This window comes from Setaria italica, chromosome III (genome assembly GCF_000263155.2).
Source record: "Setaria italica strain Yugu1 chromosome III, Setaria_italica_v2.0, whole genome shotgun sequence".
In the NCBI taxonomy this organism is placed as follows: Eukaryota; Viridiplantae; Streptophyta; class Magnoliopsida; order Poales; family Poaceae; genus Setaria; species Setaria italica.
The window spans coordinates 4,513,618-4,540,810 of record NC_028452.1 but is presented as its reverse complement, the minus strand read 5'-3'; the positions used below and the strand labels follow the sequence as shown (position 1 = coordinate 4,540,810).

The 27,193-nt window shown below is 46.1% G+C and overlaps 5 protein-coding genes across 9 annotated transcripts in view; 1 reads left to right on the top strand and 4 right to left on the bottom strand.

Moving 5' to 3' along the window:
• Positions 1–3,549: 3,549 nt before the first annotated feature.
• On the top strand, positions 3,550–4,907 carry LOC101762942 (polygalacturonase inhibitor). The gene has a single exon (XM_004960530.2). The coding sequence runs from the start codon at positions 3,685–3,687 to the stop codon at positions 4,741–4,743; it is 1,059 nt and encodes a 352-aa protein (XP_004960587.1). The 5' UTR covers positions 3,550–3,684; the 3' UTR covers positions 4,744–4,907.
• Positions 4,908–7,875: 2,968 nt separating this feature from the next.
• On the bottom strand, positions 7,876–10,541 carry LOC101762537 (eukaryotic translation initiation factor 3 subunit F). Its single transcript, XM_004960529.3, has 6 exons — positions 10,188–10,541; positions 10,023–10,102; positions 9,300–9,529; positions 8,627–8,748; positions 8,437–8,550; positions 7,876–8,344 (listed from the first exon to the last, which is right to left on the bottom strand). Exons 1-6 carry the CDS (start codon positions 10,410–10,412, stop codon positions 8,255–8,257), a joined length of 861 nt encoding a protein of 286 aa, XP_004960586.1. The 5' UTR covers positions 10,413–10,541; the 3' UTR covers positions 7,876–8,254.
• A 273-nt stretch (positions 10,542–10,814) lies between these two features.
• LOC101762127 (E3 ubiquitin-protein ligase CHIP) lies at positions 10,815–13,953 on the bottom strand. The gene is made up of 8 exons (XM_004960528.3): positions 13,656–13,953; positions 13,456–13,523; positions 13,314–13,377; positions 13,110–13,181; positions 12,040–12,173; positions 11,754–11,904; positions 11,528–11,638; positions 10,815–11,244 (listed from the first exon to the last, which is right to left on the bottom strand). Exons 1-8 carry the CDS (start codon positions 13,764–13,766, stop codon positions 11,119–11,121), a joined length of 837 nt encoding a protein of 278 aa, XP_004960585.1. The 5' UTR covers positions 13,767–13,953; the 3' UTR covers positions 10,815–11,118.
• A 158-nt stretch (positions 13,954–14,111) lies between these two features.
• Positions 14,112–18,204, bottom strand: LOC101761189. 4 transcript variants are annotated; one of them, XM_004960526.3, is made up of 10 exons: positions 18,022–18,204; positions 17,057–17,382; positions 16,799–16,957; positions 16,374–16,421; positions 16,196–16,276; positions 15,929–16,021; positions 15,693–15,836; positions 15,150–15,257; positions 14,497–14,548; positions 14,112–14,396 (listed from the first exon to the last, which is right to left on the bottom strand). In XM_004960526.3, exons 2-10 carry the CDS (start codon positions 17,318–17,320, stop codon positions 14,365–14,367), a joined length of 981 nt encoding a protein of 326 aa, XP_004960583.1. In that variant the 5' UTR covers positions 17,321–17,382; positions 18,022–18,204; the 3' UTR covers positions 14,112–14,364. The 4 variants fall into 4 exon arrangements, with proteins under 4 accessions (XP_004960583.1, XP_004960582.1, XP_004960584.1 ...); XM_004960525.3 differs by having other exon boundaries at positions 17,057–17,365; XM_004960527.3 differs by having other exon boundaries at positions 16,196–16,255; positions 17,057–17,365.
• Positions 18,205–18,543: 339 nt separating this feature from the next.
• LOC101760501 (methionine S-methyltransferase) overlaps positions 18,544–27,193 on the bottom strand; it is a 12,127-nt gene continuing 3,477 nt past the window's right edge. Inside the window, exons 1-12 of one of the 2 annotated variants that reach the window (XM_004960524.4) lie at positions 24,829–25,264; positions 23,357–23,550; positions 22,920–23,126; positions 22,740–22,835; positions 22,086–22,274; positions 21,731–21,919; positions 21,417–21,653; positions 21,185–21,319; positions 20,779–21,099; positions 20,495–20,674; positions 19,249–20,214; positions 18,544–19,148 (exon numbers count right to left, since the gene is read on the bottom strand). In XM_004960524.4, coding sequence (XP_004960581.1) covers positions 18,831–19,148; positions 19,249–20,214; positions 20,495–20,674; positions 20,779–21,099; positions 21,185–21,319; positions 21,417–21,653; positions 21,731–21,919; positions 22,086–22,274; positions 22,740–22,835; positions 22,920–23,126; positions 23,357–23,550; positions 24,829–25,081 — 3,285 coding nt within the window. In that variant the 5' untranslated portion in view covers positions 25,082–25,264 and the 3' untranslated portion in view covers positions 18,544–18,830. Of the gene's footprint in view, positions 19,149–19,248; positions 20,215–20,494; positions 20,675–20,778; positions 21,100–21,184; positions 21,320–21,416; positions 21,654–21,730; positions 21,920–22,085; positions 22,275–22,739; positions 22,836–22,919; positions 23,127–23,356; positions 23,551–24,828; positions 25,265–27,193 lie in introns of those variants that run through there. The other variant, XM_004960523.4, reaches the window with a different exon arrangement.

Here is a 27,193-nt window from a genome sequence, read left to right as displayed (position 1 = left end):
CATCGACATTGATCAGCTCTCATGGCACGAGCGGGCGAGCGGCAAGCAGAGCGGCTAAACTTTTTTTTTTAGAGGAGGAAAGCGCAGCAGACTAGCAGAGAGCAGCCGAAACTGACTCTATCTATCTAGTGCATTGGCGTGGGCTTCGGGTGCTTCTACTAGCCTTTGGGCTTTTACAATTGACCGGTTGTTGCTAACTATTACTAGTTGGGCCATATTCGTAGCAATACCAGGCCCATAGCTCGCGTACCCCTTGAGCACTTGTTCTTTTCTTCCTCCTCCGGACGCCATCGCGCCAACCTGCTTCGATTCAGGCCATGGTGCCGCTGGGGGTAGGGGCCAGAGAGGCCAGATGAGGGGGTATTGCCGCCGGCGGGTAGCTGAGGCGCTCCGCCTATGGTCTCCGGTCTGCCACTGCTGGAGGCCGCTATCCATGCCCAGCCGGTGCGATCTCCGTCGCGCTGCGAATGGCGCTGGCGTTCGGCCGGCCGGTCAGATATGGCGCTGGCGTGGGGCTATGCACTTCCGACATGGGCGGAGGACGGCGGCGGCGGCTGTTGCAGGCGGCGCCGGACGCAAGGGGCGGAGGGAGGAGGACCCGATCTGATCCCAGGGGGCTATGTGAAAATATTAGGGGGCATTTTGAAAATAATCTGATCACGATTAATAGTCGCGATTCAAATTAGGGGTCTGTATGAAAATACACGGGGAGCAATTTGCAAATAATCGGATCACGATTAATAGTCGCGATCCAACTTAGGGGGCTATATGAAAATAAAGGGGGGCACTTTGAAGATAACCGGAGATCGCGATCCGCCGCGGCCTGCCGGAGCGCCGCCTCACGCCGAGGCCTCCCTTGGAGCACCTCTCCTTTCCCCTGCCTACCTCGCAGCAGCCTCAGCTTGCGCGGAGTAGAAGGTTTCCGGGTCCTCAATGGCCTGTTGGTGCTTGGGCTTGTTAGGAACTTAATACATAGTGATGCAGTTACAAGATATGTAGGAACTCCATGATGCTAGTGGAAGCAGTAGAACTGATCCACCATGCCACTACGCCATGCACTAAACAGAAATAAAAGTGCACTCAGTACCATATACTATTATTCTCAACAGGGCTGACGGAAAGCACCGCCTCTGGCTTTGATGCCGCGCGCGTCTCGCCGGAGCAATTTCCCCGAGCTGGCGACTTGGGATCACTGAGAAATTCAAGGTGCTTCGGTGCTTCACAAACGTAAATGAGAGCTCACCGTGCGGTCGAGATCCGCGACGTTGCGGAACTCTCGACGTCGAAGTCGAAGGGCGCGGGGGGCTGCGGCAACACAAAGTTCAGAACACGAAGCTGAGAAGAGGCAACGCGTCGGGGTTGTTGTTTCATGTTTGGCCGGGGAAAGGACCTTCAGTTCCTGGACCTGTCGCGCAACGGCCTTCGGCTTCGACCTCTCCGGCGTGGAGCTGCCGGCCGGAGCCACACAACGCCATCTAATGCGGCGTCCCGACGCAGGTGGCGAACCTGAGCAACCTGCACTTCTTCAACGTGAGCTACAACCGGCTGTGCGGCTCCGTGCCCACCGGCGGCAACATGGCGAGCTTCGATGCCTACACAGCTACCAGCACAACAAGTGCTTGTCTGGAGCTCCGCTTGCTAATCCGGAACTTGCCACGCTGCAAGTTAGACAATTATGGCTTGCGGCACCTCTCAAGTCTCAAGTCCATGTCCCACACAGACTATTTCTTTTCCAAACTTTGCCTAACGTGTGCCATTGCCCATACGCGGAAATGGTTACTGCTATCTTCAGTTGGGTCACTGACATGTGGAACCGAACCTATACATCAATGACTCAAGAGCAGCTCCAACTACCGCAGAGGAGACTCGTCCCCATACCCATATATATAGTTTGGAGAAGGACAATGGTAATGTATGGGTTTTGAACCAGATATGCTATAAATGCTATCTTCTTTGTTGCGATTTAAATTTTCTCAAAATTGAAGATGCTAGCAGTAACAATTATAATATAATCCACGCTACGGCAAACTGAGTGCAGATTACTTCATTATAGGTTTCTTGTACAACTTGTCCCACCCAATGCAAGCTAACGCCTTCAATTCCACACGGTTCTTGCATTTTTGGACTACTTATTCTTTTTAGTAGTACGTGATATTGTGCATCGACGGTGTTGAGGCTACAATGACTTTATCAATATTAAAATATGCTAATCTAGTCACTCGGATATTCATAGATTGCATACGGTGTTTGCTTGCCTTGGCTCGCGAGTTGGCTCGAGCAAGCTCGAGCTTCTAACGAGCCGAGCCAAGCTCAGTTTTTAGCTCGTTACATTAACGAGCCGAGCCGAGCCAGCTCGTTAAGATAACGAGCTGAAGCGAGCCGAGCCGAGCTAAGCTGGCTCGTTATCAAGCCCTATGTGTATGTACTACGAACCAATCGGCACTCCAACCATTCTGTGCTCCCTGAACCATTAACAAAAAGGCATAGCTTAGCAGCCTACACTGCAGGCCAGAACGCACTAACTGGCCATAAGCTAACCCTTTCAATTTGGTGCTTAATTACCAATGTAAAAGAGGCTGTTAGACTTGGGCACGTACGAATTAACGTAAAGTTTTTGACCGAACAAAGAATCAGAAACTAGAACTGATAAGGTAAATAAATAGATAATGTCTCTTTGAATGTCTACACTTTGGACTAAGAAAATAAAGTGTTCAGTTTCAACCCAAAAGTCCTACTTTGACAGTTTGACCATGGGACTTGGGAGTATACCATTTTGATCTCAACCTTGCAATTTGCCAATTTGTCAAGTATCGTAATTTTCGTGTAGCACTAACCGATCAATGAAGGTCCGTGACCTCGCGCACTGTAAATGTGTGCAGATGGTACCTTCATTTCAAATTACCATTCATTTTGACTTTGCATGTCTAAGTACATATCAAAAGTTATGTATCTAGAAAAATCAAAATGTATAAGTGCCTGTTTAGTTCAAAGAACTAAAGTTTAGTCCCTATCACATCAAATGTTTAGATACTAATTAGGAGTATTAAATATATGTTAATTACAAAACCAATTGTATAAATGAAGGCTAATTCACGAACAAATCTATTAAACCTAATTAGTCTATGATTTGACCTACAGTAAATATGTGTTAATTATAGATTAATTAGGCTTAATAGATTTATCTCACGAATTAGCCACGACTTATGCAATTAGTTTTATAATTAATTCACATTTAGTCCTTCTAATCGGTATCAAAACATCCGATGTGATCCGAACTAAAAATTAGTTCATGGATCTAAACGACTTGACGGAGGGAGTAGCTTACACTTTGGATCTGCTTTCTATTGATTCGGCCCAAACCATTTTTACATCAGTAAAACCCAAGCAAGCAAATAAAACCCATCTTTAACATAATCTATTGATTCTGCTCTATTTAATTTTATGGAGCCCTTTTCATTTGTGCATTGTGCCAAACTCTGCAACTTGCATTGCCAATCGTGTGTATATATGCACGCATGATGACAGGACAAGGATGCAAGGCACCTTGGCACCTAGCTATCCCATACCGAGAGCGCATGCGCGCCCACTGCCCACAGGTCAAAGCCAGACATCCTCACAGGAGGCGGCCCGAGGCCCAACTGAATTAGGCAGCCGCGTCAGCTCAGGAACCAGCGCTTGCCAGATATGGATGGGCGCGTCACACTCGCACGGCCACACGCCGTCCTGCTCGTGCTCCTGCTCCTCGCCGCCGCGGAGGCGTCAGCGGCGGCGGCGCCAGCCTCCAAGCAGCAGTGCCACTCCGGCGACAGGGCGGCGCTGCTCGCCGTCAAGGCGGCCTTCGGCAACGCCTCCTACTTCATCTCATGGACGGCCGACATCCCGTGCTGCCACTGGTTCGGCGTCCGCTGCGACGACGCGGAATCCTCCTCCTCGACACCCGCGGGCGGCCGCCGCGTCGTCAGCCTGGCCATCATGCGGGACGCCAACATCCGCGGCCCCGTGCCCGGCGCCGCCATCGCCCGCCTCACCGCCCTCCAAGAGCTTCTGTTCCTCCACGTGCCCGGCGTGTCGGGCACCATCCCCCGGGCCCTCACCCGCCTCTCCGCCCTCATGGACCTCACCATCTCCCGCACCGGCGTGTCGGGCCAGGTCCCGGCGTTCCTCGGCGACCTCCGCGCGCTCAGGTCCCTGGACCTCTCCTTCAACGCGCTCACGGGCGCCATCCCGGCGACCCTCGCCGCGCTCCCGCGCCTGGCCAGCGTCGACCTCGGACACAACCGCCTCACGGGCGCCATCCCGCCGCTGCTCCTCGTCAACTCCGGCGCGGAGGCGTTCCTCACCCTGTCGCACAACAACCTCTCCGGGAGCGTCCCCGCCGAGTTCGCATCCGTCAGCTTCGTCCAGGTGGACCTGTCCCGCAACGCGCTCGCCGGAGACGCGTCCGTCCTGTTCGGCCGCGGGAAGCCGCTGCTGGTCAGCGTCAACCTCTCGCGCAACGCCTTCAGCTTCGACATGTCCCGGCTGGAGCTCCCCGAGCGGCTCGCGTCACTGGACGTCAGCCACAACGGGATCCACGGCGGCGTCCCGGCGGCGGCGGGGAACCTGAGCCAGCTCATGTTCTTCAACGTCAGCTACAACCAGCTCTGCGGCCAGCTGCCGAGGGGCTTGGCCGCATTCGAGGTCTACAGCTTCCGGCACAACAAGTGCCTCTGCGGCGCGCCCCTTCCGGCTTGCCAAGCGTAACTCCATCTATCCTAATAATAAACTAATAAAGTGCTGGTAACGCTGTCTGTTTGTTTTCCTCTTAAATTAAATAAGCTGGATTATGATAAAAGGTAATTTAAATAAGCTGGATTATGTAAAAGGTAGTAAGGTAAAAGATCATCATGAAAGCTTATTTCAGATTATCTGTTGTCCTGAAGTGGTCCTAAAGTGATCTTTTACTTTGAGAATTCAGAGGGTACGAACGGCTCGTAGCAGTAGGGTCTGCAGGAGGACAAGGAGTCGTCTCCTGTAAAGCTATAGGGAAGATCCGTGACGATCGTCTTGCTCAGCATGTCAACTGCGACGAGGAGGTTCGTCGGCGGCTCTACTACATCACGGTAACGATGATCATCATCATCAGAACACCACGAGTCATCCTCTGCATCGTAAGGTAGACTCCGGCCGGACGATCGGGAGGTGCGTGTCCTTCATGAGCGCGTAGAAGGTGTCGTCATCGACCGTGCCGACCTCGACCCACGAACGGCGGTCGCCGCTCAGCGTCCATGAGGTGATGGTGTTCCGAGGAGGAGGAGCAGCGAAGCGAAGGGATTCTCCCGGTCCCGCGTGCCGGCGACGAACCACATGTCGTTGGGAGCGACGTCGACGAACTTGAGAGTCGTCGTCGTCGTCAGAGCCGCCGCCATTGTTGTTGTTCGCAGTCGTCGTCGTCGTCACGGCGGACACGTTTCGGAACACGGCCAGGAGCCCTCTGCCAAAGCCCGGATGCTTGAAACCGCTGTAAGGCTTGACGGGCAGCGGGACGTACCGGACCTCGCCGGGATCGTCGCCGGCGACGTCGCAGAGCAGGATGCCCCTCAGGTAGTCCACCCAGCACATGCAGCCGTCGCCGAGAGCGACGACGGCGTCGGTGCGCCACATATTGAAGTGGTGGCGCTCGCCCTCGCCGTGGCGGATCGGCAGCCGCGCGGCGCTCCACCGTCCTGATCCTCCCTCCTGGTGGTTCCAGCGGAGCACGCAGAAGTCGGCCATCGCCTCGTCCCCGTACCCAGAAGTCGTCCATCGCCTCGTCCCCGTACCCGCGGTATGTTTCAGGAGCCACCGTAAGGTGCGCCACGACGAAGCGGTCGTCGTCGTCCTCAGGGACGGCGAGGATGCCCACGTTGCCGTGGATCATCCGGTAGTCGTGCTTGTGCTCGTGCCCGCAGGCGGGGAGCCTCGTGAGGCTGGTCCTAGCATCATCTTCTTCCTCGCTGCCGTTGCTGCCACCCGCAGCACGACGACGACGGTGGGCCTGGTAGACGAACCACTCATCGGGCACCAGCGACGGCAAGCATTGGTGGCGCTGGAATCGCAGCAGGATGCACCCGCGGTGGGCCGCCGCCACTTTCGGATTCTCACGGAAGCCATGCCCATCATTACTACTATCGTCCAAACTGCCCTGCCGCTGCTGCTTCTTCTTCGTCCCGCTAGATTCTTCCTTGGGGTACCAGTCGAAGAGGAGGCAGGAGGTCCGGCCACCGGTGGAGAGACATATGCCTTGAAAATCTAATCGGTTATGATCATTCGGAACTAAAAGTATTCATCTTTAATTTCGGATATTTCATTCAGAAAAGACCTCCTTTAATCCCGATTGGTAACACCAACCGTCACTAAAAAATTAAAAAAAATAGGTCGCACGGCCCCGACTGCTCATGCCCCCACCACCGTGCTCCTGCCGCAGGCCACGCCCCACTCCATGATTTTGACCATGACTGCCGCTGCCCCTAGTAGGCTAGCCACGGGAGGTGGTTCCGACCGTTGTGTGCCTCGCCGCTCGTGCTGGTCCGCCCGCCCCTACCTGTCCGCATTGGCTCGCCCACGCTGGTCCCGTACTGGAGGCCCGCCCACGTCGGAGCCACTGCTCGCCCACCTGAAAGAAAGGGAGAGGAGGAGAGAAGATAAGGAACAAGAGCGCTGCCTGCACGTGAAAAGGGGACTTTTAGTCTCGGTTGAAAACACCAATCGGAACTAAAAGCTCCACCAAATTCCCTCGTCCCACTAGCCGTTACAACCGGGGCTAAAGGAGGCTCTTTAGTTCTGGTTGGTAAGCTGCTACAGCCACAGTCCTGCCAAACAGGTCCTTAATTGCCTGTTCCCACAACCGACTTGCAAATACCAACCGGGACTGAAGAGCTTGTCGGAGGTGACCGTTAGTGGTGTGAATTTGATTTGGGACTGAAAGCTCTTTAGTCCTAAATTAAAAATAATCAATCGGTTTGCAAATAACAACCGGGATTGAAGAGCCTGTCGGAGGTGATTGTTAGTGGTAGGAAATTGATCTGGGACTGAAAGCTCTTTAGTTATGGATAAAAACAATCAGGACTAAAAATGCTGGATCTCCTCTCTAATTCGCGGCGTTCAAGGCCACCTTGATGCAGTCGCCGGTGGAGGTGGACGCGGCGGCGCTCAGGGCCGAGGCCGAGGGATCGTCGTCCAAGCGCGAGCGGCGCATGTAGCCATCCAGCATCACCCAGTCCGGCAGCGGGTCGGGCTTCCCACCAAGGTGGCGTGCTGGGATCTGTTCGGCGGTGGACGCATTGGAATCCATGGCGAGGTAGCCGGGCGTGGGGTACGACGGGGCGGATCGGTGATTATATTGGGAGGAGCAAGAGATCGATGCGAACACACGATCTGATGCAATGCGATTGGGAAACCTCCTTAAAGAGAGAAATAATATAGTACAAAATAATCATTACTAATTGTATTTTGAGTTTTCACGGTTAATTATCCTGAAACTTCCCTCGTGAACTAGATTTTTATACAAAATAATCATTACTAATTGTATTTTGAGTTTACAGATTATTACCCTGAAATTTCCCTCGTGGACTTGTAGATTTTAAATTACTGTAGTTCGGACATGCGTTTCCCTTGTCACAAAAGAATGTCTAAACGGCCACTTGCAGTGAACATTTTGCTATAGTATATTCGATTTGAACCACTTTTTGCCCCCCCACAAATGTACCAAACATTTCCAATGTGAACAAACTCAAATTGTTCAAAAACAGTTTGCAAGGGGAAAGGATAGGCAACATCTCCTGTCAGAGTGATACCCGCATTATCCCATCCTGACTACTGACGAGTGACGAGCGCAAAGTTCTGCAAATATGGAGCTGCATCTCAGGTACAGTAGCTGACAACACATCATTCACCAAGTTCGGCACAGGCAGATACAGCATCATTCCAGATCCACTACACATGAGGCGATTGTGCAGCACATATCTTGATCACATTGGCGTTCGACGCAGTCATTAACTGTATCGCCATAAAATCAACAAGCATTACAAATACTCAACTAGAAGCAGAATACTATCCAAAACGAAACGTCTCGGCCTCCGCCGCTCTACTAGCACTATGGGATCCCATCTTGACTGATTCTTTCCTTCTGATCTCATTTAACAAGAACAAAAATTGAATTTCTGCCACCAACTGGGCACATGCCCAAAACATCATAAATTGCATCAATTCATCCACAGATGCCACGCCACCGAAATTACAGGACTTGAGCAGCAGTGTTCAACTTCTCGGCTATGCTGATTTGTGTCCTTGTGATGCTTGACAGGTATACCAGTGCAAGGTTATCCTGTGGCATCAGTGAGTATTAACTCATCAGCAAACAAAGCAAGGTCACCATTTTAAACTAGCAGAGATGAAAAGGTATAGAACATCGCTTACCTGAATCTTGTCGTTGAAAAGCTTATCAAAAGCAGCTGGAGACAACTTTGGCATTGAAGCAACGGATTCAGAGATGAACCTCCCAATTCTGTTGTCAGGTGCCACACGTCCTTCCTGCAAGTGTTATACAGAGATAATTAACACCGATATCCAAATGGAATTAGTGAAATTCTGCATGAGAGATTCGTACCACAACATCGTCAACATATTTGTAGATCTCATCAATAAGAATGTAAAGCTTTTCCATTGAAGACTCCATTCCTTCCAGGTCATTGGGAAGCTTCTCCACCATTGTATATTTCAGGATCTCAACTGTTATAAAACCAATAAGGATGACACAACTTCAAAAGGTTTTGGCTTCTAATCATTACAACTGTCAAGCTACAGCTGTGACTATTTATGAGAAAATCAACAAAGTCTAGTAAAGATCAACTAATAGACCATAAAGTAAATGTTCCATAGTTTCTTATTCTCCACTATCTAGAACAATACAAAACAAATGAATTTCTATCAACCAGTACACATATTTATGAGAAATTCAACAAAGTAAATACTAAGACAAACCAATATAACTGCAAATAAATTCCCTTTAAACAGCAGGTAAGTGTTCATAATATAGCTATTCACCACTAATTAGGTCAACACTCAGTGCAAAAAAGCATAGGCGGATTCACTTCAAAGTTACTGACAGTCGAGTTTAGGTATCCACTCAATGTAGTCAGTTCGTAGTTCTAACTTCTAAGAAATTTATATGTATATATTACTAGATGAAGCGTTTCAGTTCTGCAAAGTTCACTTGCCATAAATCAAAACAATTCATAAATAGCATGAGATGAATTAGTAATCAGAAAAATGACACATACATCCAGCTTTCTCCGCCTCAATCATCCTTAGATCCAGAGGGATTTCCTGGAATTGCGCAGCGAGGTGCCTATCTCCAAGGGACAGGTTGGATGAGATGTAGGCTTTGATGGAAGCCTCCCCCCTAGTGAAGCCAGTGTCAACTGTAAGATGGATGGGGTTTTGTACTTCCCTTGAATAGAAGTCGTGGATAAGTGTACTCCCCCCTGAAACACCAAAACCAGTCGAGAACCTACACACAAATAGAAAGGTAACAAACAGGGTTGAAAAGTTTAGTAAGGATACTTGGTGAACTAATTCATACACTTTGTAAAGCAACCTTTTCTAGTGTCTGTTAATGTGCTTCTGTGCCACCAAAACAAACAGTCACTGAAAAATAACCCCAGAACTCAAGTGCATGGATGATAGTTACACATATATGGAACTACATGTAGAATGGTTTTGTCTGCAGCGCAATAGTACAGGTGATAGGTGTAGGTACTATCAGGCATGTCAAGAAAACAGAACCATAGCAACAAGGATGTGCTGTGCATTTTGATGATAATTGGACTACTTCATCCACTCATGCACTAATTCAGCACACAAAAAAGAGGTAATATACATTGGGAAAACAACAGAATTCAGCTGTTGTCAATAAATGTAGTCTGCAAAAACGCCTAATTCCAACCATTCAAATTCACGAACAAGAGCAAGGGCATTCGAATCTCGAGGGGTGGGTTGCTTACCATCCAACGATAACTTCCTTGGGGTTGACCTTTTGGTGCGAGGCGTACATGTTATGGTGGTACTCGATGTCTATGGCGACCTGCATCATCGCGCAGCATCAGCAATCAACAAACGCCAATGAGTCAGTAAAGGAATTGGAGGTGTGATGTGGACTGTGGAGCGACCTGGTCGGCGGACTCGCTGTGCGGCACGACGTAGGAGTTGCGGACATGGACGGTGCCATCGGGGAGGAGGGATCCGAGGAGGGTGCCGATGACGCGATCCGCCTGGTCGGGGCGGCGCACGTAGCTGTCGCAGATGTTGAAGAGCACCACCGCCTCGACCCGCGCCGAGGACGGGGAGGAGGATGAAGAGGTCGAAGGGAAGAGGAGAGCGGGGGAGGTCGCCATGGTCTCGACGGAGGGCGAGCGAATCGGAGGAGGCTTGCTTCTGCTGCGGCGGCCTGCGGGGGCGGCGGCGCGACGGAGAGAGAAGGGGTCCCCGTTGGGTGTGGCGCTGGGCTAGGGTTTCCTTTCTCTCGTCTCCTCTTTTTCTTCTTCTACTGACGAGGGCTTTCTCTGGGCCTGCAGTTGTTTGCAGAAGGTCCGGCCCACTCCATTTGCGCCAGGGCCTACGACGACTCGGGCGGTCCGTCCGTGAATGAATATGGGCCTCATTGATATGGCGTGACTTTTTTGCATCACATTGTTGTTGTAACAGATTACAATGAAAACTGCCGAATAGGATCATCAAATCAATAAATCTTTTTTTTTTGAAACTGTCCATCAATAAATCTGAAGGGGCAAAAGATAGAAAAGGAAAAAAAAGGTGGATTTCATGATCACAATGCCGAATGTTGGTTGAGTCAAGAACTGATGACAGAGTGAAAATAGCTATTCTACCTTCAATGTTTATGTACATTTGATCCAATCGGTCAATGTCTTCAGTTACAACTCAACATGCCCAATAATGAAATGAATCGAGCAACCTAACGTCAACCTGACGCACATGGACAGATGATTATAGTTACAAAAGGCAACGTTAAGACGACCATTCATCAGCAGCAGTCAGCAAAGCACTCCGCGTACACTGCCAAGTATCAACAGCATCTAACAGTCAGTTCAGCCTGTAGGCCCAGCTGTGCTCTTTCAGGTAGGCCTGCACGGCTTCCTTGATGGCCAGGTTTGGAACCAGCTGATGCTCCTTAAGAGGCTCTCGTGTTACCGGGTCGAAATTGCCAACCTGAAACACCAAGAGAAAGAGGTTAACTGTAGCCTGTATGGATGGTTATCCTCATCCACCTTAGAATTGTCTTTCTTGTGTAGAGACTGAATCTACTAGACACTCAACTGAAACTCTAGGCAAAAGTGGATATAATGAACTAATTCTAGAATAACAAATTGTGAAAGCAGCAATATTTTAATTATAAAGACATATATACATGAATATCAAACAGCTGACCTTCAAGATAAACAGAGAAAAAAATTATAAAAACTGGACGCAAACTGAAGGGGGAAAGTGGCACCTTGTCTAGATGTTCAAGAAGTACAGCCCTCTCATACGTTACACCACTGGGTGTGATCACTGGATCTCTGAATATCTCGAACGTTATCTGACAGCAAAGGTAGTCGGGCACCTAGGTTTTCATCATGGTATCAGCAGCTTTAAGATCACAGATAGAGAGAGAGAGAGAGAGAGAGAGAGAAAAAAGGTTTAACCAAAACAAAGTTGATTATAAGTACTGATTTTACATCTACTGGTGTATCGGCAAGTGTCGCTTTGCTGAAGACCTCTGATAACATTTTAATTTGTTCTGAATACTCATTGCTTGATCCATCCGAGTCTTCTACAAGTGTACCGCTAAGAAAGTGATGCTCCTGCAGAGCACTTTCACAAGCTTCCCTGCATGTCCATATACTTTTTGTTAGGAGACTTGAACAGCCAGAAAGGTAAAGTGAGCATCCATAGATGAGCATTGTACTTGATCTAAAACAAAATGAAAGTGCTATATTATTTTAGGTTTAATATATAGCATACTTCAAACTTTGTATCCTCCAAACTCGTTCAGTGGAATGTTTTTCCCAATCTAGGTATTTCGCCTTCGCAAGGACCTGCCAAATGTCCTCGGCCATTTTATCCGTTGAATTCGCAGACTTCAAGAGATTCAGAGCCTGTCTCCAAAATAAGATGGACGAGAGATTAGCAATACTATGGCAGGACAAGACATCAACATCCTGAATCAAAACAAGGTACCACAGCAGGATATGAATATACATAGCTATAGTGTGCAGTGACATGCAGGTGAAGTATGAAGACATAGCCTTAGCATGATAGCCTTAGTAGTGTGAAAGGTTGGTACAGCTCCTAAATCAGTGGAAGTTCATGGGGAGAGGCACCCAGGATGATATTACTATTACTTTTCACACATTTGCATCACTGTACCACTTCTCAAAGTTCAGAAGGCAGAGTGACCAACAAGGTGCAGTTACAAGGTTATAAAGAGTCCTCAATTTCATGCGATGATCGTTACCAATAACAAAAGAGATGGGCAAAACACAACATATAGCTGTTGACAAATGTGAGTTAATGAAGAGGTATAGTTATGGTATAACTTAGATGCATGAAAAAAACACATATTTGTACAAGTCTAGAACCATTATGGTAGTTAATCATCAGAACCATTTTTAATATGTTATGGTAGTAATTGGGAGTTTTATTTATCATAAATGGAAGTTATTGCATGCAGTTGGTGTCTCAGGGGCAAGATGTAATCATGGAAAGATTCACAAAAACCAGGGGTGGAGCCCGAAACGCGAAATTTTCATTGCTAGGGGGAGCCAACAGTGTCTAAATTTTCAAAATGTAGTTAAATTTTGTTTTTTACGGAAAGTTACATGCGGGGGCATGGGCCCCTGCCACGGACAAAAATACATGAACATGTCAGGTTTGGATTTGGATGACTTATCGAAAAGAAGACCCAGCCTGACAATTTAATAAATTTGGACACTATTTTTAACCATAATAAGGCCAGCAGCAAGGAAACGAATGAATACACAAAGGAACTTGTTGAGAATTGACATGAGGCGTACAAGGGACGAACGACAAACCTTTTCAAATTCCTTGATTGCAAGCGCAAATTCCTCCTTGTCGAGCAGCGCAGATCCCAGCAAATAGTGCCCCTACATCACACAAGAAACAGAGCAATTATGTATGTCTGTATCAATCAGTTAGTTAGGGGTCGTGACAAGGTAGCAGTTGCAGTTGAAGTTGGCACATTGGAAGAAGAAGAAGAAACAGGAAGAAGTTGTCACCTTGACTAGAGTGTCATCAAGTGCAAGAGCCCTCCTGCTATCCTCTTCGACCTTGGCCCACTCCCTGTGCAAAATGTCTCAGATTTTCATTTTCCTTGCCAAACTGGCCCAAGAGGGGAGGAGAGGAGGGGAGTAAGCTCACTTGCGCCTGAAATGGCATAGGGCACGATTCATCCAGTAGACAGCGACGTCGGGGCAGAGCGCGATTGCCTAGAAAGGATTCATCGCGCAGGAAACATTCTTAATCTGATGCCACAGCCAAGTCGCATCGAATCTATTTGTTTTGCACTGCCAAGGGGAAATGAAAATTGAGGCGGGGGGGGGGGGGGGGGGTATTCTTGCCTCGGTGTAGCAATCGATGGCGGCGCCGAGGCGGGCCTTCTTGAAGCAGGCGTTGCCCTCGATCCGCCGGAGCTCCGCCTGCTGAGCCACGCCGTCCCCGCCCTCCGCCATGCCTTGCCTTGGCTGGGCGGACTCGGCACACGCCAGGAAATTGAAGGGACGATGGAGGCGCCAAATCGAAGTACGTATTCAAAGAGGAAAGCCGCTGAAGGAAAAGGCGCCACCAGACGCTAGTGCTTGTGACAAAAGAACCAAACGATCTCCTCCTAACTTATCAAAATTGGCCGTGTCAGAAGAAAAAGGTTTGAGAGTTGTTAGCTTCGGATGGAAACCTGTTGCTACCTCCGGACTCCGGAGCCCTAACCCGTTGGAGAAGCCTGATCTCATCAGAGAGGGAGGTGTACATCTGGTTAAATTCGGAGAAAAGAGCAAACTAAGAGGGTCCAGGGCACAGTATAGCGAATTCCAACAGGGCTCTTCATTTTACCACCAACACTAGCCGCTCAAAATACAACGTCGTCTCGTGCACATATATTGGCAGGGCACAGAAGAACATTCCCCTAGCACTGACTTCCAAAGAATATTAGACACGACTGGCTGGCTGACTGATTTCCTCGAGTACACGTACACTGCACACATGTGAATGTCTAATTTCAACTGCAGCTGTAATCGCTCTACTCAATGTCTTGTTTTCTCTGCCAATGGGAGCTCAACAGACGCACAGCTCCTCAACTTGATCAACTGTAGAGAGGAAGAGATCAAATAATCAGGTGTAATACTGCATTGCCACTCTATTTGTGTCTAGCGATTCACAGGTGAGTTAATCGTAGCAGTTTCATACCTGCAAGTCCGACAGCAAAGTTCGCTTGAACGTCAGCATCCGAGTTCAATTCCTGTGTAACAAACGAATATGAGTAACAGTGTTTTCAAGTATTAGTTGCCAGCAAGTCCTGGTGACATGTTATGACCAAATTCGAGCGCAAATTTGAAATGGGTTCCAAGCATCAAGCTATATGTGCCTGTCCATACCTACAGATCAAATCTAGAGTCCAACTCAGAGAGGTATTCAGAGAGCTGCTGAAACGAACTGCTCTGCCTCGACTGCTAAATTAAAAACTAGAAAAGTCAAACATCTATAAAGCTGTCAACCTAAATGCTTTCATGTTATACAGATTGACAAAATTACTGGAATAAATATTTTAACTAGCACTTGGTATTGAGCAATCGGAAGAGACGACCTTGTAAGTCACTTGACACTCATTCCACTCGGAATATCTATGTTATGCTAATGTACATTAAATAGTTATATGCAAAAAATATCTGGTTATGCCTACTATCTGTGACATGATTGGCCAACAAAATCTTCATGACAAAGTACATAAGTTGTCTCTGGGCCGCATCGTTAAAAACAGAATAATAACAACTCATTAGTACACCATAAAGCTGAAAGATAAATATGAAAGGTGAAACGACAACGGAAAATGTGGGACGTACCCTCAACACATGGTTGATTTGAAATGTAAGAAACGTTCCCTTGAGTTCCTTGGCTTTCTTGCACAAGACAGCCATATTATCACTCCTACACCGCCAGAGATCTTGAACCTGCTCCAGAAATCCCAACATGTTATTTTGTTAAGAAAGGGTTGGACGTTGCTAGAGCCACCAACAGCTAGAAAAGCTATTCCAAATGCTCCAGCCTCTAGCACCTAGGTGCACATCTTTTCCTATGATGTAGAGAAGAAGGCCCATTTATTCAATGAGACCTAATTATATCATTATGACATGTACTTTGGGCCATGTATTTTAAGTGATTCGACAAAAGAAGTCCTTTCGTGAAGAAAAATTGAAGAATTATGATAGTTAAAATCAAAGTCCATGTGGCAGATAAAGGACAAATGAAAAAATCATTTGAATTTCCCATCCTTCAACAAATTTAGTGTTTCTGTGGAATTTAAAGAGTCAGAATGAACTGCACAGTGTTCATTGTCTATTGACGGTTCAATGTCAAACACAAATAGCAAAGAAAGAACAATTCACCTGGTTACAGACAAGCTTAGAGTCACCTTGAGCACGAATATGCTTGAATCCCTTCTTGGCAGCATAATCTAGCCCCAGGATCAATGCACGGTATTCAGCAGCATTGTTGGTTGTAATACCTAAACCCTCACGGAGTAGAGCAATCTGCAGTAGAAGAGGGGGGCACAATAACCAGATAGGCATGATAAATGAAGTTGATAAAACACATCAGCTTAGCTAAGGGTTGGTCTCCATACCACAGATCCATCTAACCTCCGAATTATAACTCCAGCACCTGATTTCCCGGGATTTCCTTTACAAGCACCATCAAATTCAAGAATACAAGAGAGCTGTAATAGACAGCATGATGGTGAGAAGAAGTCAAATTTCCAAAATAGTGAAGTTATGCTGCAAATATACATGCTAACATCAAATTATACCTACATAAGACAGAACAAATCAGGAAACAAAACAGAAGCACATATAGTTAGCATTTAGCACAGTGCATATTCATACATACTCACATCACTATCAGATAACAGTTCCTGTTCAGCAACTTTTTGATGGTTTGATGGTCCAGTTTCCTTCAGAAAATGATTATCAGTCTGAGTAAAAAAGATACATAGCAAACTCAACAAATATTGTAGAAAACACTTTTCAAGAGACCATATCTTCACACTTATCATGAAGGAAAAAAATTACCATCTCCTCTGACCTTTTCAATGTAGACTGCACAGATCCATCAGGTTGCTGAAATCAAACATCCATAAGTCAGCACTCTACAAGAAATGTTATGGGGAAAAATGCAAAATCAAGTAGCAATGCAGACCGCCTGAAGATGTAACTTGAAAAGATCAGCTTAATGTTCAAGGTATGGCCCTTGAAACTGTGTGAGATAAAGTAAGGCCCTGGAATCAGGCACTTTTGCCAACCAGCATTAGGTATATAATATAAACATAAAACTATTTTTGTGATGATAATGTGTGGCTTTATATTACTATGAATGGATACCATGTCTAGAAATGACCAGAACAGGTTCAGAAAATATAGTAGACCATAGGAATCAGATTAATATGTAGTGTAAAACACCAGCAAGTGATGGAAGCATAGAGCATTGCCCTGTTTACCTGAAAAGGGCAGGGAACCAGATCATTAAACAATTCATCTCTTGCATCTGCTGCATCGATGCAATAGATAGCGTTTTTTAACCCACGCGCAGCAAGATATTCCTCAGTTTCTTTACTCAGAGAATAGCCTTTGTAGACAGTGACAGAAGGGTCACATACCTAGTAGCAGGGAATAATCAACAAATGTTATCTCTGCACATGGTAAGGGAAGGGAAGGGAAGGGAAGGGAAGCATTATGATGTATTTGTATACCCTTACCGAATTACCGACTTGAGCTTGGCAGTCACTGAGGGTCTTATAGATGGCGATGACACCCCCCTTACGGATGACATAGAAGGGCTCTCTGGCAGAGTCCATTGAAACCTTTGCAGCAGATCTCTTGTTGGATCGTCGAGGGGAGGAGGAGAAGAAATGGGTCAGAAGCGGTGCAGGAGACCTAGGAGACAAGAGTGGGTAGTGGATCCTCCATGCAGATCTGGAAATGAATCCACGGAGACAAGAAGAGCAACTCCAAATCACCATTATAGGAGGATAGGATGGAGGGGGTCTGCAATTGTTGGGGCCTGCCTACAAGCAATGGTGACCTAGGATTCTTGAGCATTAGTGTGTAGAGTTAACAAAACATGGATCAGTAAAAAAAATATTTACAGCAGGAAAATTAAAGCACAAATAGTAGGCGCAAGAGCGAATATCAAACTAGTTAGGATTCATATAAAAAATATATAATACTCCAGATAAATTAGAAAATACTGTAAGTAAGAAGAATTGCCCTACGTTTAGCTTCTATGAGGCTTCATCTTTTTGAAAAGGAGACATTATAGCGTAATAACTACCTCTTATTGTACTGATTGAGCTCTACCCCGACCTCTAATTATAAAAGATATACAATGGCATTCAGAAAACATGGGATTTATTAGCAAGTGTTCTGACTGCTTGGAAATGTATCAGCAGATCGATTATGGTATCGATTCATGAAACCATTATGGTGTTCCAGATTAACTCATTTGGATTGCCATTAGACAGAATAGTTTTGGAGAAATCAAGTAGGCATTGAGCTAGGACAGGGCTTAAATTCGACGGCTATGCTGCCTGGGCACGCGGAGAGCGAGACATACTTTATTTCCCAAGAAGATAAGTGCGTCTACATACAATGCAAACAATTTCATAGTTCCGGTGGCAAACGGTTCGTAATTTCAAGATTGAATACCTAATTACATAGTTACCTCGCTGTGCGTCCGGAGACGAGGACCAAGAGGAAGCGCAGAGCCAGCTGCCTGCGGGCACTGGAGCGACGGAGGCGGAGCCGCACGCCGAGTCGCCGACACCTGCCTGCGCGGGTCGGCGATGAGGGAGGGAGGCTAGCGGCCTAGCGCCCGCGGCGGCGAGTTGCGGAGTACCGCAGCGCAGGGAGTGACTACCTTACTGGGCTCTGGGCTGCTCGCTTCTGCTTTAGGCCCACGTCCTCTTAGGAAGTCTAGCCCAGGAGGAATGGATTCGTTGCAGGGGATGTAGTAAAAATGAAGCTGGTAGCCTGTGCTTCTATAGTCATAAATTTTCAGAATCTCGATTCTACATTATGATTTTTAGTTACTTTGCCAATGAAATATAATCAGCTCTGGTTTCATGATAGTCCATTTGCAGTGCTATTAGAAGTAGGATCTGCGAATTTAAAAAACCTTGTCTTCAGCTACCCCAATCTAATGGAAATACCTATACAAATAGAAAAAACTGAAAGCAGTAAAAGATGCATGCACACATAATTCCGTAGGTTAAGAAAGAATAATCCGAGTTTAACTTGACAGAGCAAGAGAATGCGTAAGCCGGACGGGACAAACTTCAGATACAACGTGTAGCCACTAACGGGACAAACTTCAATTCACAGCAGGCATTTCTTGCTGCTGTTATTCCTTTACATATATTTGGACAATGTTACTACTTCATAGCACTAAAGTTTGGTTTCCAAACAATGGATGGATTGCCTCCCAGAACGGTAATGGAATGGAGGCGATCGATCAATCGCCAGCCTGCTCCATCAGTTTCCATTCATCTGAGTCTGAGCATTGCCTCCCAGAACCAACTCCTTGAACCGAGTTATGCATCCCATTGCGCGCTCAAATTCGCCGCTCTCCAGTGCAAAGCTGAACCGGCAGTAGTCGGGTATCCCAGTCCAGGAGCTGCTGTTTATGCACAGCCCCGTGGCTCTGAGGATGGCTTCCCTGATGTTGCTTGCATCCAGCTTGCCCTCAAAGCCGTCAGCTTTGAAGGGCTTCCCGATGTAGGCAGTCGGTTTTGCCAGCATCGATATGCCAGCACAACCGCTGGCAACGTCCCAGCCACAGCTCTGCAACGTCTGTTCATTGTGCAACGGTGACACAAGAGAAAATGTCAAACATGGCTTGAAAGCATAGAAACTACAGAAGAATGATCATCAGCATATACAACAAACTAACCTTAATTAATTGGTTGGCACGATTCTTCAGCTCGTCCTTCTGCTCCGCCATTAGATCAGAGAAATGCTGATCCTTCTGGTTTTTCAGGCCAAGTAGCTTTTTGAAAGTGTACTTCAATGTGCTGTGTGGCCGACTCAAGCTCGGGAAACTATGAAACGCATCAACCAAGGATGGGTCATTCAAAATCACGAACCCAAAGTCATGTCCTGCTGCGATCAGCTCAAAAGACAGCTCTCCCAGCAGGACTACAGAGAATGATGGCTTTGAACATTTCAAAGAAGAAAGGCATCCTTCCAGATTCCACCGACTCCAGCCATCCGTTTGGTACTCCAGGCCTGAGAAGGAGGTATCTATCACTACCCTAGCTCCATATTCAGCACAGACGGAGAGCAGCTCTTGAATATCACTGTCACTGTACAGAAAACCAGTAGGGTTGATTGTGGGGCCAGAAATATACACCCATGGCCGAGATACGTTCTTAAGAGTGTCAGCTAGAACCTTTGGCTCAATCTTGAATCCTGAACTGAAAGTTGTAGGTATAGTCAAGGTGCTTGCATTCACAAACTTTGCTGCAGAGATGTAATGGCCATTGGTGCCCAAGGGGAAAAGCAAGGTGCCCTGTTCTTGCATGCAACATAGAACAAGCTTATTGAAGAGTGCAAGAGAGGCATTGCCATAGATAATTTCAGAACAACCATCTACCGATAAACCATAGCTATCTTTCACCAGCTGCTGGATGCTGGAATGGACATCGGTCTCGGAATCAGTGATGTTTTGCCTGACAAAACTTTCAAAGACAGAGGCATTCACTGCAGAAGGTACTGGCAGAAAGCTGCGATCTAAATCCATATGAATAACACTGGATTCATTTGAATCAGGAATGAAAAATTCAGCTGCCTTTAGGGTAGACATAGCTGGATCAGAAAATCCTATCATCTGCTGAGGTATCACTTCTGCTGGTTGCCTCTGAAAAGGAGCAAGGGATAAATACGATAACAAGTTAAGGAAACTAATAAGGCCACAAAATATCCTTGTTCTTCTGGATGCGTTATTACCCTTACTCACAATTATACAAAATCATCGAAAAACACTAAAGCATCCTACCATACAATAGTAGGTACTACCCAACTAGATGAAGATTTAAGAACTACCTGATTTATGCTAAGGGGAATGTTCATTAATCATTACAAAGAGTTAGTATGGATGGGTTATGGATGAGGCAGATTTGGACCTAAGCCCTGTTTACCTCCTGCTGTGGATGCCGGTCAGCAATTTGAAATGCCAGAAGCTCATGGAAAAGGCAACCATAATAGTGCTGGCTGATCAAAGAAGTGTGGCCTTCTAATAGCTCAATAGTTTGTGACAATGCTTTATATACAGCTGCATCTTCAGATATGGCAAAAGCAACTTCCAGATCAGAATAAACCTACAACCAGAATCAGAAAGCAATTACGAACGAAACTTACAATCTTAATTCATAGCAGTACAGTGCACCAATGGAATTCAATGCTGTGTTTAAGTTATAGGCACCTGGTTCTTTACTAAACCACACAGTATAGCTGCATGGGAAGGTAGGGTCTTTCCAGCAAGATATTTCAATACACCATTAGAGCTTGGCAGACTAGACAACTCTAGATGCTCTGAAATATCCAGGAATAACCGGGAACCAACATCTTTTGTTGCATTTAGTAAGTTTTCAAAAGCAGCACTAGTGATAGCCTCAAATTGAGCCATCCCGGTAACAACAACTTGAGGCTTCAGCTTCCTGATCAACTCAATCAGTAAATCTGACTGGCGTGGTGCCTCAATCACAGTAACTGTACCTTCAGCATGGTTACAATCTGCTCTACCCTGAAGTTTCCCCAAAAAAATGTGAGTGTTGGGGAACAGCCAGATCCATGATCATAAACAAAGATATAGAACAAAAGCAAGTTACCTCAATTGCTAAAGATGTTAACCATTGCTTGGGCAAGTGTCTGGTCAAATGTTCATCAACAATTGCGAGCGCCGGTGAGAACAATTGAAGAGCATTTTCTATTGCCACAGCACGAGAAGGGAACACAACAACATTCTAGTGACCAGGAGAAAAATTAGCATCATGTGAATCATAGGTCAGAAGCATAGGCATATAATCAGTAGAGTTCAAAGACAATCTCGACAAGTCTTACATCAGGAGTTAGAGGAATGTGGTGGTAGCTCTTCATAAATCCAGCAACAAGTTTCCGAAAGTTTAGACATCCAGCTGGTGGCTCACAGGGATTGGACTTATTCTCTTTCAAAAAACTAGCTAGGTATGCTAGGAAGGGAATTTTTTCATCAGCAACAGAGTCATCGTCAAAGGATAAATCAAGGGAACTGCTGACTTCATGAAATCCATCTTTAAGAAACTCAAATATTTTCTTCACCTGAAAAGTTCTATAGTTAGTACCATTTCCGTTGTCATATTACTGCTTTTAGAAATCAATACAGAACAGAAAGGAACCTGGTTGGGCTGGCGAAGTTGACAACTATACACAGACAAAGCATGTGAAATGCGGCCACCTGATTTCATATATGCCCAGGCAGTGCGAGCACAGATAGGCTGATCCCCAACAAGATCCATGAAGAACTCAAAGCGATGTCTGCTATTTTTCTCAATTTCAACTAAGGCTGAAATATCTGTGTCAGCAGCCTGCAAACAAGGCAATTGATTGGTAATGACGCTGAAAAAAAATACCGCTGCAATATAAAGTATCAAGAAATAGATGAAACTATAGGCCCTAGCAGACCAAAACCAGAACATATTGCTGGCACACATAACATATTTCTAGAATTCTAGTGCCTGACAGCCTTACTACCTGCATGATTTTGGTTTGCCAGAGCTTTGTAATGCGAAATCCTCGCCGTTCAAATAGACGTTGACAAACACCTTGTCCTGGTCGACCTCCCATGTTGAATACCATAATACCTGAAGGCTTTATGACAGCTATCCCTTCTTCAACTGCCCGAGCAATCAACCCAAGGCCAAATTGGTCCTCGACGAAACCCTGTATGCAGAAAGATATGAAGTGTTCATAAACATAAAATAGAGAAAAGGAAATAAGAATCCTAACAAATAGAAAGTCAGAATAGTCCTTGTAATAATTTAAGTAATATTGACATGAGTAAAATGATTTTGACTTTACTTTTTTTTAATTCTGAAACCCTATGTACAGCATTTTTTCCTATCATGTTTAAAAATAATGCTAACTGCAACCCTGATAGAAGATTCAATAAATCCAAAGTTCTATAAGTGCATGCACTTATTTAATTGGTGTTTCAACAACAATTGTTTAAACGGGCACACGAAGCTACATAAAAAAACAATGCATAAATAGATTCTGATCCTTAACTCCAGATCAAGAAAAAACTTGAAGACAAATCAATTTAATTAAATGGCATGGTTTATATTTCATGAATGCGACTGCATTTTGATTGAGTGAAGAATATATGTAAGGCACCCTTAAACTAACCTGAAGTGCACAGTAGTTACTCAATGAGTACAAAAATTCCTCACTTGAATTTTCAGTTATAATCTTTGACATTGCCTCTGGATTAGGGTTAAGAATCTGAAACAAAGATATGTAATTGAGTAAGCATTTTTTTTCCTTCTTTCATTTTATTTCACCAAACAAGGGGACAATTGCCTGCACCTGTGGTATGCATCCAACAATGCGATCAAGCTCTATCTTGTTGTCTCTACAGTAAGAAAGAAGATCAGATTCATAGAATTCAACTCTATCAAGCAATGTTTTCCCCTCCCCATCATAGATTGGGAGACCATCATCATCTAATGCATTCAAGTACAGGTTTATCCACGCAATCTTCACAGCTCTTGGGTTTATATCCAGACCATAGACCTTCAAAAAAATAAAAGAGAAATGGTTAGACTGGATTCCAACAACAATGGGTCATGTCAAGCTAAATGCAAACAAAATTTCAATTCACTGAGTGTGGTTCACTAAACAAGTTAGAACCTCATGTTACATATTGTAACATGAGCTAAATGTTTAAGATATGCCAGATTAGCTTATGCACCAATGAAGAATTAAGCGTAAGATAAAATGGCAACAGGAAAAAAGAAGCCAACCTTCAAAGGAGACCACTTTTCTGCAAGAGCAATGGATATCCAACCGTTGCCACATCCCAGCTCTGCTACAGTCTTATCCCTGAAAATGGAATCTGGATGCCGATTGAGGCCCTCGTAAAAAGTGAAGGACCAATCTTCAGGAATGAAGATGCTAGGTATCTCCATCATCGTCAGCTTCTTCCTTTGTTGGAAACCTAGAGGCAGTTTATAAATTTGTTATATCAAAAACCAGGCGCTGGATCCTTGATAGAATTCGTTCACTAGTTTACTGGAAGCTTTTGTCACTGGGCCAAAGCCAACAAGAGACAGCAGTTTATACTTTATATACCCAACAGACAAAAAGAGAACCCCTGTTTGGTCATGAACACAAGATAGTATAAGGGTCACATACGTTATGGTTGTTCCAAAGAAATGACTCCCTTCTCAAGCCAATGCAAACAAACCAGGGTAAAAGGCATGGTGCGAGTATGTCCTGTTTTTTCTATTAGGATGATAGCTAGACCTTGATAGGTAGTCCAGTCCGTGCTTGCAAAGCAAAAAAAATGTTAATGTGATAATAAGTAGGCCAGGATCCTGCTATTATCCCCGAAATTCAAGCTCATACAATGGGAATGCCTAGAGGCACTCAACTGGGCACAGGGAAAGTGTGAACTAGTAGAAATCAAACATTTCTAATTCAATGTGCTCAGAGTGAGACAATCCTCACAGCATGCTTTGCACGAGGAGGCACATGATTTTACAGTAGGAAACTCTGAAGCCAGGCTGATGTCATATCATAAACAATTTACAAAAAAAAAGTGGCAGACAGATGAAGCAAATCAGCCTTTTCTCCCTATAAAAGACAGACAGGGAGTATACATTACTCAACAACCAAGGCATAGTGTCCCCTGGATCACGCACATGGGAACCAAACTTCCCAGAAGTATACACATAAATCCTTGTAGCAATATGGAATGCTGACAACAGCATTACGCATTGGGCCACATGGTTGGTACCCGGCACAGTGCGGCTACCCCGATTCTAGAAGGGAGTGGAAAGTCAGAAGCAACAAGATCATTGTCGCACTGACTAGAGTACTATAAGACATAATCGCGATCTTTTTTTTTTCTTTGTTTCCTCATGAAAACACATCAGTGCCTGCTATGTCATACCACTCTCACCGTGACTACTAATTACCACGACAACTACAAGCTAGCTACTGGAACTACCGCTGGAAAATAGTATTTTTTGGACCAATCAACTATCACGAGATTTTACCATCAGACTACCGATGACAGGCTGTGAAATTGTACCATCACGAGATTTCACTGTGACTACCATCAGAGTACATGATAAGGTGACATTGGGGCCAGATTTGCTAAAAAGTAGATCGCGGAGTCCGGATTTTATCAAGATTTATCAACACGAGATAAACCCCCGAGACGAGACAAAGATCGGTGGCGCGAGGGATGTGGATGCACAAGAGGTAGCACCTTGTACGTGCGGGTCGAGGACGACGTCGTGGATGCGGAAGTGGAAGGTGCGGAAGCAATCCTCCCCCGCGGCGGGGTCCGCGGCGAATCGTCGGCGGACGGCGCCGAGCAGGCGTCGCGCGGCGGGGCGGGTGGCGGAGGCGTGGAGGCGCTCCAGCACGGCCTTGGCGGCGCCGTACGCGGCGTCGCCCGAGGTCCTGCAGTCCGCCAGGAAGGCATCGACGTCCTTGTCCTCGACCGCTGGCGCCGCCATTTGCCCTCGGCCTGGATTGGTTGGTGGGCTAGGTCTGGAACCCAGTCGAGGAGATGGATAGATGGTTCGGGTGGGGGTTGGAAGGATGGAGATGGAGAAGAAAATGGCGGGGAGGGTGCCTGCTCTAGTTTTATAGGCGGTGGCGGTGGCGGGCCGGGCCGACGAGGCGACGCCGCCGTGGACGACGGAGGGACACAGGGGTAAACACGTAACTTCTTCCAGATTCTGCTACCTTTGTTTAACTACCGCAGGGCCAACATGTCAGTAACAGTTCGTTAAACTTGACATGTGCTGACCTGCATTTTTCATGTCGGATGTACCGTCCGTTCGTTCCAAATTGCAGCTCGTCGGATGTGCCCTCTGTTCGTTCCAAATCGTAGCTTATTTTAAATTTTCTAAATTTATAGATATTATTATGCATCTAGACATGCACTACATCTAGGTGCATAATAATATCTATAAAACTTAAAAAGTTAAAACGATCTACAATTTGGAATGGAGTATAATTTTTGAATGGATGTAGACATTTCGTACAAAAAAATCTTCTTGCCCTTCTACACATTTTACACTTGAATAAGTTCTGGCCTAAGAAATAATACAAGTATACAACTGCACAGAAATCTTTTTCCCTTCTGCGAGGAATTGCACAAAGGTGTCTGTGTGTTTCTTTGTGATGAAACTCGTGACACAAAAGTTCAGATACTTGTGCTCCACAATGTAGAAAATAAGGGAAAACGAGGGCTGATACTCACAGCCTCACAGGGGCATACACGTGGGTTAGGTGAGTTGCCAAAGTCCCGACGAGGGGTAGCCATCTTTCTTTTTCACCGGGATCCGTATCTAGCTTTTTATTAGAAGAAATATTCCTCTTCTTCCTCCCATACTTCTTTTGAGTTCGCGTGGATCAAAGGGCAATAAATGAACAGGTGGCCAATCAATAAAAATCCAATCCCCCTTTTTTCTAGTGGTAATGCACCATTTTTCTGAGTAGAATTATTTGGTAAAATGGTAAATTCAAATATTGGTTTCTCTCTACGTGCACGTGTCTCGGCAATGTTCCACCTTTTATCCTCAAAGGACATGTGTCCGATCGTCATGTCAAGCTTTGTCAAAATCGTGATCCTGAATCGGATTGGAACTCCAATAGTAAAGTAGCAAATTGTAGGATCAGAACTACATTCTACTTAGAGCAAATTACATTGGTGTTGTCTAATAGCCGGTCTCATGCGTTGACACGTAATCTCAAGATGACTTAACAAACAACAAGTACAATGTGTTATCTTTTTAAGTTGTCTCGTAGTAATTCTATTTCCTTAATTTGTGTATAGAAAAAAAATATTATGAGTTGCATGCAACCACAACTCGTACAATGGTGCAGTAGTCGTCTCATAATCCTAAAATCTAGCCTATGAGACGGTTGTTTCGTGAAATAACGACCTCTTTCTCTCCCCTCTGTCATCCACATCAACAAAAATCATACGTAGCATTGCATGAGACGACCTACAAGACTGCTGAGATATAGCAATGTACTTGCTCTTAGTAGAATCGTAGAATCAATACGATAAACAAATATCGTAAAGTCGTAAAATCGGATGATAGAATCGAGATTTTGACAACTGTAGTCGTATCTTTGGGTTCGACTTAGCATGTGTTTGGTTTTAGGATGATGTGGGTTGGGTTGGAGCCGACCCACTTTTATGGGTTGGAGCCGACCTATCCCGTGTTTGGATGAGTGGGTTGGAGCCGACCCAGTCTTTTGTTTGGTTGGAGAGATTGAGAGGGTTGGTGGATGTCTTTTTAACACCGTTAGTTGTGGACCCCACCTGTCAGCTACGGGGCCCACCTGTCAGCCTCTCTTTTTTTCCTTATCTTCTTCCTCCTCCCTCACGGTCCACTCCTGCTCATCCTCCTGGCGCGCTCCTCCTGCCTGGCCGCCGGCCCCTGCTCTCCCCGCCGCCGGCCGCCGGCCTGCGCCCCACGGCCGACCGCCAGCGCTCCCCGCCGCTGGCCGGAGCCCCGCGCCGGCCCGAGCCTCGCGGCCGGCCACCAGCGCCCCCTGCCGCCGGCTCGAGCCCCGCGCCGCCGGCTCACGCCCCCCACCGCCGGCTGGAG